General features: G+C 41.1%; 1 protein-coding gene across 9 annotated transcripts in view; it reads right to left on the bottom strand.

Moving 5' to 3' along the window:
- Positions 1–1,499: 1,499 nt before the first annotated feature.
- Positions 1,500–11,718, bottom strand: part of lims2 (LIM and senescent cell antigen-like domains 2) — a 65,243-nt gene continuing 55,024 nt past the window's right edge. For 4 of the 9 annotated variants that reach the window (XM_084083908.1, XM_084083909.1, XM_084083904.1 and 1 more), the window contains exons 7-11: positions 9,063–9,155; positions 7,955–8,003; positions 7,233–7,308; positions 5,378–5,562; positions 1,500–3,253 (exon numbers count right to left, since the gene is read on the bottom strand). In XM_084083908.1, the coding sequence (XP_083940034.1) occupies positions 5,427–5,562; positions 7,233–7,308; positions 7,955–8,003; positions 9,063–9,155 (354 nt within the window). In that variant the 3' untranslated portion in view covers positions 1,500–3,253; positions 5,378–5,426. Of the gene's footprint in view, positions 3,254–5,377; positions 5,563–7,232; positions 7,309–7,954; positions 8,004–9,062; positions 9,156–10,994; positions 11,088–11,718 lie in introns of all 9 variants that reach the window. The other 5 variants (XM_084083905.1, XM_084083910.1, XM_084083906.1 and 2 more) reach the window with 3 other exon arrangements.

Below are 11,718 nucleotides of genomic sequence, written 5' to 3' on the forward strand. Positions count from 1 at the left end.
TTTCACAATATTTATCTGTGGAACTGAGTCAAACTAAATGTAATGTCTCAACTCTTACAATTCCATTTCCAGGTGCTTGTCAAGTATATTCAAATATGATTATTTTGGTGGGTCCCCAGTTCAAATATGATTATTTTGGGGGTCACGGCCTGAAAATGTTGAGAACCACTGCGCTAGAGGTTCTCAAAGTGGGGTCCGGGACCCCCAGGGTTCCTTGAGGAGGTTCCAACTTCCAGGTGAGGTGGTCCCCATCATCATAATGATTGATAGTTAACCAAATGGACTCTGACAGTGTACAAGTGGAACCAAATGGACCCGTTCCATTTGTATACTTTCAAGGTTATATGGGGGTCCTCATACCAAACGGTGGGGGTCCTTGAAATTTAAAATAAAAGTTTGAGATTCACTCTTTTTCATGTCAAGGACCCCCAAAGACCAAATTAAAATGTTTATTTGGCTGCGGACCCCCATCAGAAAATATTTTGTGCCACAGACTCCCAGATGTGTGTTGTTATCATTTTTCAAAATGATTCCCAAATCTTTCTTCACAATTATTTCTTTTGAATAGCAGATCTACACGTTCACAACGTGTGAGCTTGTAGATCGGCAATTTTCAAATAACCGATGTATATAGGGTTAGAGCAGTTAAACTGATTTTGATCCAATATTAACTTATATTGCTGAGGACCGCACGGAACCTTCTCAAGGACCCCTGGGGGTCCCCGGACCCCATTTTGAGAACCACTACTGTAGAAAATCCAACAGGATCAGATGTGTTCAGTAGTGTAAAGTACTTAAAGCGGCACCATGTAACTTTTTTTAATGAATAGAATGTAATTTTGTCCAATCTGTTTGGTAGAGTATGTTAATACAATACAACTTATACAATTGGGGCGGTTGTATTTTGTCTCCCTGCTCTTCTATTGAGACATTTAGATCATGTCAAAGGTCATGTCTCACCTAGACACAGGATCTGACACGAATTTTGACCTGATAATCAAGATTCTCCCCTGAGCAAGCAGGCTGGCTTTCAAGCTCAATGGTAGAATTTGCAGCAATTGCGCAGTAAACCAGGCTCAAATCCGGGGTAGAAGAGGAAAGTTACATCAGCTTTAAGTAAGCCTACATTTACTCAAGTACTGTACTTGAAAATAAGTGCTTTTGGTAAGTGTTGATTGTTGAATATCTCTATATTGTGATAGTAATTGTTGCTATATAGTGTTTGTTCAGTAACAGGGTTCTTCTCCCTGTCTCTCCTCTCCAGCTCTTTAGTAAATAGAAAATGCATTTTCCCAGGTTTGGATACCAATTTTATCCAATCAGGAGAGAGAACACATACAGGATAAACAGGTGAAAGTGACATAAAGAAATGAGCAGAACACATTGGAACTGAAACACTATAGAATTAAAGCTGATTATAAATGGGTACTCTCTCCTGATTGGATGAAATTGGTATCCAAACCTGAAAAAAAAAATGAAAAAAAAACAGACACAAGATGGACATTAATGCCAGCATATGCATGAACTGCGATAGATCTTTATTCAGAGAAATGCAGCATTATTATTACAACGCCATGAAAAAAGATTTGCTCACCATTCAAGCATTAAACATGCACAGGTGTGTGGTTTACATAAATAAATATTGCTTTATGCATCGCAATAACGTGTGTGTATTATATGAGACGTGTAATGAAATCTGGTTGATATAGAAAATCTAAATTCCATACAACAATGGAATGTAATCATTGTCATCATACCAGTAGCTATGCAAAAAAGCCAAGCTATGTATATCTTTGAATAAAGAACAGCTTAAACTGTTTCAAGGCTAAATTACGCCGTTCTAGTCAACAATTTGGTTTAATTCCTAAGAGGATCGGGGCACTGGGCTCAGAGGAAGTCAGCTCACCTCCCTTAAGAGGCTCGCTTTAGTGGGATTACAAAGGAAATACCCACTCTTACATCCGACATCCGGTCTCTCGCATAAATAAGCCCTTTTTGCAGCAGTTTGCAACACTGGTTCTCAAAGTTGTTAATTTCAAGGAGCCCCATAACTCTGAGACTGTACAAATGGAACCAAATGGACCCGCAAGGGTCCATTTGGTTCCATTTGTGCACTCTCAGACAGCACTTTGAGGACCACTGGTTTGCGCAACGTTGATTATGGTTTTGATACAGGGAACATAATAGTAAGGCACACCAATGAACAATGGCATATTCCGTTGTTGTAACATCAAATATTATTTGTCATTAACAGTCTGTGCAGAAAGGCAATACAAAGTATAATAATAAAACAACATAAAAATGTATATGTATATTCTTTATATAATATATAGCAAAACGTAAAAGCAGTAACACGGGTCCAGCAGGAGATATTCCACACTTTAAATATCATTAAACCGTTCTTTTAGTCGCCTCCTGCCTGTAACATCTCTTTGGTTGATTTGTCTTTCTTTTGTCTTTTATAGATCAGTAACATCTGCTGGGCATCACAATAACAGAAGTGTTGGCGAATAGTCTGGCACCATCGGTAGGGAAATAAAAACAAACATTGTTGTGAAATATACAGGGACCATTGTAATGTGTTTATTTTAAAACGGGAGAAGAAAGAAAAAAAACATCAAACGACAGAAAGGTTACACTGTATTTTAGGCAAAGGCACTGGACTGAAGCTAAGCTTGTGCAGTGAGCATAATGACAGCTATTAAAATGACCGATCAACTGACCAACACCGTCTGTCAGTCTGTCTGTCAGTCTCTCCATCTATCCATCAGTCTGTCTTTACCAGTGGTTCTCAAAACATTTCAACGTGGAGGACCACCAAATTGACACCCATGTGAAAATATTTTGTGCCAGGGACCCCCACAGGATAAGGTTTCTTAAAAGAATATTTAAAATATTTGTTTCAAATGCTTCACAATTCTTCAAGCCATTTTCGAATAACCAATGTATAAAATACGGTTGAAGTGGTTAAACTAATTTAGTTGGGGACCCCCTGGAACACCCTCAAGAACCACTGGTCTATACAGCCTGAATCATACTCCATAGTATGACGGAGTTGCTTGCTGGAAATCCGCTCTTTTCGGCAAAGCGACACCACCGTGCTAATGGGAGTATAAATGTAATCTCGTCCGCTCTGCTCTACTTCCGTGCGACGGTTTCAGAAAGCTTCTTCAGTCTCTTCTTCAGCTCCAGAGGGAACTTCTCGTAGCACTTCTTACACACTGGCTTCATGTCGAACTCCACAAACTTGTTCCTGTGTTGGAGAGAGGAGATAGAAGAAGAGAGGAAGAGAGAGGAGAAGAGAGGAGGAGAGACCAGCTAGGTGTCAGTGTTCATGTGACTTCTGACTTGATAACATCACTTGATAATATGTCTTGCGTAGCCAGACAACTATTCCACAATCTCCGAATGCTATATAGGGTCTGGAGAAAATGGTTGATATTGATATACAAGCTCAACTTGCAGAGTTTGTAGAGCCGCTATGTTCGCTTAAACGTGGCAGTGGATCTGCGGCCTTAAAACACAAGGGTACTTCCTGAGATCCCCACTGCCAAGGAATTACACACACGCACGCGCGCGCACGCACGCACGCACGCACGCACGCACGCACGCACGCACGCACGCACGCACGCACGCACGCACGCACGCACGCACGCACGCACGCACACACACACACACACACACACACACACACACACACACACACACACACACACACACACACACACACACACACACACACACACACACACACACACACACAGTACATACACACTGCACACACACACACACACACACACTGCACACACACACACACACACACACATAGGCCTGGAGCCATCGGAAACAAAGCTCTCTTTATTATGCCATGTGACTGACTGAGTGGTTTGGAGAACACACACACACACACACACACACACACACACACACACACACACACACACACACACACACACACACACACACACACACACACACACACACACACACACACACACACACACAAAAACTATGTGTCGACATGCTCGTCTAAATCCACATTATAGTAGGAGACTTCCGGAGTTAGTGCCTAAATCCCTACCAGCCCGTCTGGCTGGAAAAGCCTTCACCGTGTTTCCGACAGAGATGTGAAGCTTTGGCCAAGCAACTGGTTTGCAAACAACTCCTGTCACAACTTCCACCTTAAAGGCATGGTACAGTGTGTAACTTTGCCCTGTGTTTACATAACAAAACAGCCCAGTTCCCATCTACCGAAAACACCAAAATACAGCGAGACTACCATGTGTTTCTGCAGGTAAACACTACCGCACTACTCCAGTGGCTGATGACTGCTGGTATAGAGGGAAATGATTGGTATAAATAAATATTGTTATTACTGTAAAAAAATCACACCCTGTGTGAAGGTAGCGGCGCCTTTGATACATTTTGTCATCGATATGTGTTTATAATGTGTTTATAGCCACGTGTCACGTGAAGCTTGACCAATCACTTTGTTGACGTACGCACCTGACCAATCACTTTGTTGACGTACGCACACGGACAAAGTCAGGCATAGAGCGGCTAGCGCCGCTAAAAATAACACAGGGCAAAGTTACATACTATGTCTTTAAAGACTACTAATCGTGTGTATTCCTGCACTGTCTGCACTGAGCGATCTCGGTACATATAACTACTGTACATACAAACATAGCAACTCCCTTTAAACACATTTTGAAAAACTGCGATTTTGTGCACAATACATTGAACATTGAAATATTGCAGCTATTCTTTTCAAAAGTGTATCACAAGCTAATCCTTATGATACAGTATAACTCTTTCTGACAGCAAATGAACAATTCTTATGGTTTTGTGAGCTAGTTTTTTCTCTTAAGTTGTAATGTGACACAGCTCTGTTTACACATGCCTTTATTCAGCCTTTTAATTACACATACATTATTTTGTTTTGATTGTTTTGTTCCACTTTTCTCATGCCAATGAAGCCCTTTGAATTGAATCGTAGTGTATTGATGTAACAGCAGCTTTAGACTATTTCAAGCTTACTAAGTGATTCTCAACATTGTTTTCTTTTCAAGGACCCCCTGTTGGAAATAATATTAGGTCACAGACCCCCATGTACGAGCTCAGAGCTTGTAGATCGGCTATTTTCACATGACACGTCATACAAGAAAGTAAAATGTAGGGCTTAAGTGGTTAATTTTGACTTTTAGCTTCTCAGTCATGGCTACCTCAGAATATTGAATTCTCCTTTTTTTGGCCCCTAAACAACGTTTACTGAAATAAGACAATGGACGGACGATGGCGACGACGAATATGAAGGATGATGTAATATCAAAGAGAGCAGAAAAATCTGAGAAAGAAAGGAGAACAGGACACTAACCAAAGGATGGAGAGATGAGAAGTGGGGGAGAAAGGAGGGATAGAGGATTTTACAGACACATGGGTATGATTGTTTTCTTCTTCTTCTCTTTCTCGCACTTGGCGAACCGCCGCTTCATGTCGTCCGGCATGCGCTCGTAGCAGTGCTTACACATCGGCTTCAGGTCCACCTCCAAAAACTTGTTCCTGAAGGGGCGCCATAGCGAACGGGAGCGGAGCCAGGATACATGAGAGGAAGGGAGATAGGAAGCGAAAGGAAAACAGCACCAGCAGAAGAGGAGAAGGAGATGAGAGAGTTGGAAAAGAGGAGTGGAGGGAGAGATGGAAGGGCAACAGAAAGATGGAGAGGTAAGAGTACAGAGAGATGTTGAGTGATGAGAGAGGTGGAGGAGAAGTGAAGGACAGGGAAGATAAAACAGAAGAAGACAGAGAGATAAACAGTGGTTCTGAGAGAAAGTGCAGAGAAATTAGGAATAGTCAAGACTGGGTGTACGCAGTAAAGTCCTCAGTGGAAATTCAACTCAGAGTACGAAATGGAACCAAATGGCTCTTTGGGGGGGTTCCAGGGGTCCCCAGCTAAATGATTGATAGTTAGGAACCAAATGGACCCTTACAGGTCTGTAAACTTGAGAGAGTGTACAAATGGAACCAAATGGACCATTACACTTTAGTGGACTAGAGTTATTTTAACACTTGGGACTTTACTGGAGCGGGACTTTACATGTAGCCACACATCATGCTGTGGAGATGTAACAGTAACAGACCCAGACAAGAAACAGGAAAATGCAGAAAGCAGAAAGAACATAGACTACTGCACTGTACTGTACTGTACTGTGCTGTGTCTATGTGAGAGCTCAGTGAAGGTTTGAATATGTGGAAATAAGGACGCTATCTTAAGTGAAAGGACCATACCACCGCTCTCTGGCATGTTGAGCCCACTGACTACTACACTGTATACTTGACAATAATGTCAATCACTTTCCTAATCAAAGCATAGTTTGTTAGACTTTTGAGGAAGCCATTGAGTTCCACTCATTTCAGTATGGCATGAAAATCGACTTATAGAGACTTGAAATGTACTTGACATATATAGGTAATCCGGCACACTTAAGTTTATGGTGCCTTTATTGTTTTGTAAAAGTTATGTTAGCGCCGTGTTTCAATTCATTTTAATTTGCAGAAAGATTTGAAAAGTTGGGGGAAATACTGGATTATGAGCCGATTCAAACGTCCAGGACTTATTAACTGCACAATGATGTTTAGCGAACAATGTTACTCAGGTAAATTTGGTAACATCTTACTTTGGCGGAAATGTAAACCTAAGTCTACAGTAAATGTACGCCTAAATCTTAAGTGTGTTGTCTCCCTCTCCTGACTGAAAGAGGTAATTGCAGGGGTGTCCAAACTACAATAATGACGGCAGTGTCCAATCCATCTGTTTCAAATAAATGTATTCACAGGAGCCCACCTCCAACCACTGCAGATGTGCTTGTTATATTGTATTCTCATACTCTGCCATATAGATGTGATAGTTATATAGCATTAACATTACATCTAAAGATAAAGCCATTTATTGAAAAATGGTCTATGTATATTTGCATGACATATGTCTGAAGCTGTGACAATGACATACTGTATATTGAAGAGTTTCTTTTATTCTTTTTCAAAATATGAATATTAATGAGCAACTTCAGGTATAAGAACATTTGTTTCGAACGCATTTGTCCCTTCCTGAATAGGTACGGTACATCCATACTCTGCAGTGGGTATTAATTCAACCAGAATTTCTTAGGTTATTATTATGATAGGATTTATGCATTTCTACTGAATGTTTACCAGGCTGGCGTATGACTTACTTGAGGGTGAGTTTGGTGTTGCAGGTGGAGCAGGCGAAACAGTTGACACACCAGGCCTTGTTCAGGGCAGACACCACTGGATGACACAAAACAAACACTTCAATCACAGTCACAGATGACCATGGTAATATCACTAATGCTTATCGACGCAGACAACGACGCTGTTTTGTTAAAATAAGTGTTAACTAGCTCTATATTGTGATAGTAATCATTGCTATAGAGTGTTTGTTCAGTAACAGGAGTCAAAACAAAGAGTGCAAAGAAATGAGCACTATAAAACTGAAGCTGATAAATGATTGGCTCCTCCTGATTGGCTGAAATTAGCAAACCACCTGAAAATGTAGTTTCTGTCCTGTTACTGAACAAATAATCTATAAAACAATGATTACTTGAAGATAGAGCTTTAGCCTTTAGTCTTTTGTGCGTTGAATTCCTCTCTTGACTAGAAGAGGCAATTGCAGGGATGTCCAAACTATACTAACGATGGCATGGCAGTGTCCAACTGATCTGCTTCAAATAAATGTATTGATGTTGGTGTCACAGGGTCTAAATGTCTCAATGGAAGAGAAGGGAGGCCACCTCCAACCACTGCAGATATACTTGTCATATTGAATTCACATACTCTACCATGTGCTAGTTGTATAGTATTAACATACTTGTTGTTCTTTGCACAGTATGCAAAACCCTATTTTAAATCATTCAAGGTTGTTTTTTGATCTCACCATCGCCTTCAATAACTCGATTGCAGTGGTAGCAGACATCTCCAAAGAGCTGTGGAACACAGACAGACAGACAGACAGACAGACAGACAGACAGACAGACAGACAGACAGACAGACAGGTTAGCATGCAGTGGATGATGCCACTACGAGTGACAATTGTCAAACAATTCATTAAACCACTTAAACCCTGTATACCTTGTTGACCGGGGTCCCCCAGGGCTCTACACTAGGGCCAGTAGTGTTTACCTCTACAACAAATATCTTTGCTGAAAATAACTGATCGAAATGCGTTGAAATGTGTTGAAAATAGCTGATCCACAAGGTCACAACGCAGCACACTGCGGCGCATTGTGACCTTGTATATCGGCTATTTTCGACGCATGTTCGCCCCCCAGAACAGGGACGCTAGGGTTCAAGTGGTTAATGGTAGTCTTTGTCAGATACCGTGCTGCATTCAGGTGCCATGCACATCAAAACGTAGGCTGCATTTTACCCATTTTACTCAATTCAACCACAAGGCGGTGCCATGACCTCGGACACGAATGTCTGTCTATACCTCAGCTAAATTCACTGATTCACTGATGAACGCCAACACATCTGTTTGTTGTCCCAAATCTAACACAATATTATTCATGCTTTCCATTTCAATAATAAGTGATAACTATGATCCAAGATAACTAACAGGCTCTGAACGAGCTCTCTGAAATACTTTGATACGCACTACAGTAGCTCACTCAATACGTTTAGGGTGAGAACCAAATATGAACTCAGAAATAGCACTTCTACGTTTAAAAACAGCAACAAAATGTGCTTATGTTTATATCATAATGACATGAATTAGCTTCATAAATTAGCTTTAAAATGATGTACAAAACCCACTTCTGATTCTGATTCTAAAACAACATATTTGTTGGCAGAGATGGAACTGATTACGGCTGACTATGAGGGTGCATTACCTGGTCGTAGTGGGTTTCACAGAGCTGATAGTCAGTATGAGGGTGCATTACCTGGTTGTAGTGGGTTTCACAGAGCTGATAGTCAGTATGAGGGTGCATTACCTGGTCGTAGTGGGTTTCACAGAGCTGATAGTCAGTATGAGGGTGCATTACCTGGTTGTAGTGGGTTTCACAGTAGGCGAGGCCCTTGCGCTCGTAGTGCCGATGTCCCAGGAAGGGTTTCTCACACTTAGCACACACAAAATGCTGCAAACAAACCCCAACAGCCCAAAGCAACATCTGGTTAGCACTAATATAACAACCCACTGTGGGAGCATCCCACAGCCCAGCACGTCTGGTTACTTAGCACTAATTTAACAATCCACTGTGGGGGGCAACCCACTCATCCCTGGTCATCTTCTACAGACAGACGTCTTGAGGTATTCATGAAATGGAACAGCACAATTTTAGGGGACACAGAACCAGCATAGTTGTGATTTAGCCAAAACTACATTATATAAGGCTCTAGGTACATATATCCTGCTCAACTGTCTGATATCACTGATTATTTTGAATACAAATATATTTTTATATTAAATATTAAAGGAGTAGTTCAACCAAGAAATGTCTTATTTTCTATCAATTACACACCCCATGAAGCATTGAATTCAAGGATATTTTTTTTGTTTTTGTCGCATTCGTAAGCCACTAATTTGATGACCGGCGGTCTCTCCGGTAGGAGACTCAAAAAGTCTCCTTTGAGTCTTCTACCGGACACATTAGCGTCTTTCCGCCGGTCATCAAATTATTGCCTTAGGAATGCGACAAAAACATATCCATGAATTCAATGCTTCATGGGGTGTGTAATTGATAGAAAATAAGTCATTCTTTGGGTGAACTACTCCTTTAACGTTGTATGTCAATGCTGTGCACATGTCTGTTGCATGTCCGGGGGGGAATTCAGTGCACAAAACCCTCAACAAATAAACAAAACAAAATAAAAGCAAAATTCTGGCATTTCATATTTGTTCAATCACTTCCTATTTTCTCCCCCAATTTAGTGTAGCCAATTTCCCCCCGTGTGTACTGTGGTCCCTGTCGCTATGCCAACCCCCACTGTTTAGTCTGGGGAGGGTGTTGACAACCGCATGTCTCCTCGGATACACAGTATGCACACGGATCACCCAGCTGCTTCTATTCACCACAATGGTTAGAAAATGTCCCAAACATGTTGAACATCGATAAACTTTAAATCTTAGCTATTTCAAATTGGGCTTTAGATATACTATTCTGCTTAGGTATTAGATGTAGTGGGTATTTAGGTTTTTAGTTTAAACTAGGTGTGGTATTCTTAAAATAATAATTTCTCTCTGTTGTTGTCATGTTGTTATTGTGGTGTTTTTAAATGTGTGGACTGCACGATGGAAATGAGCTTCTAGCTAAATCCGGCATGTTTACGTGAGATCATGTTCAGTTGATTGAATTCACGTTCATATATTGAATGTTCATTAATGTGCATTGTCCCGTCTAAATAAACAAATAAAATGAAATTAATAAAATGACAGTGAGGAAGTTCACCAGGATATTGTAACACACACACATCCGTCCCACTACCCTCGCTGAATGGGTGTTTGCACATTTCAAAACATCTAGGAATGTGGCTGAAATCTGATTTCCTATTTTTCTTTGTGTTTTTGTTTTGTTTTTAAAAACCAGTCTGATTCTAATCTAGGTTATGGCCAAAAAAAAAATGGGCTGCCAGAATAAGAGTCAGATAAATGCTAGCTGGTTCTGAGTCCCCAGAACGTGTCTGCTTGTGAAGATGAAGGATGGATGGAGTCAGCAAGGAACACAATACAGCAGGCTAGCCAGGCTTAAGGGCCATCCACGCCAAGCAACAATCACTATAACAGTAACTATAACTATATCTTTCACCATTGTCTTTGTGAACAGGTGATGAATTGCTGTTTTTAAACTATAGCTTTATAGTTATAGTTAGAGTGATTGGTGTGAACGACCCTTTTAGAGAGAGCAGAACAACAGGGGTCCCCGGGGGGGGGGGGCAGAGGAGGGGTTCAGGCCCCTCCGAGCCTAGAAACCCCTCACCATGTCAAAGTGTCTCTCACAGTACTTATGACCGTTTCGCTCATAGTACGGGTGACCCTGGAAGGGACGCTCGCACACTGAGCACACATGGTGCTGCAGAGAGAGAGAGAGACATAAAGAGAGACAGAGAGAGAGAGAGAGAGAGAGAGAGAGAGCAATGCTGAAGACAAGATGGGGAAAATGATGAAAATGAAAGAGCAGTGGTTCTCAGCTGCTGCAGATATATCAACAGTGATGAGTGTGAATGAGACTGAGAGTGAGATGTGATGTATAGAACATAGGGATGGACCAGTGGTCCAGAAAGAGCAGAGGAAACAACGTGTAGATCAGCGCTTCCCAACGTTTTCCCGACCAGGGCCTAAACTTGAAAGTCTCCATCAGACCACTTAACACGGCACCCAATCGGTGCGGTCCCAGAGCATGTTTGTTTTTTAACAATCAGTCAAATAAAATCAAACATTTTATTTTATTTTATCAATGTTATATTATCATTTAAATCTTAGCGTTTTGCCGATGACTACCCTCAGGGTCCATCGGTTGGGAATCGTTGGTATTGATGTACACCATTATGAGACACCATGTTTTCTTTTCTTTGAATATTTTAACCACACTTTCTAAATATTTGAAAAATAGCTAAAATAGCCGATCTACAAGCTCACAGCGTGTCGCAAGCTTTAGATCGGCTATTTTCGCTCTTTTTCAAATAGGACTCAAGTACATCAGT

This window comes from Gymnoscopelus microlampas, assembly GCF_963454915.1.
Source record: "Gymnoscopelus microlampas genome assembly, chromosome: 17".
NCBI classification, from domain to species: domain Eukaryota; kingdom Metazoa; phylum Chordata; class Actinopteri; order Myctophiformes; family Myctophidae; genus Gymnoscopelus; species Gymnoscopelus microlampas.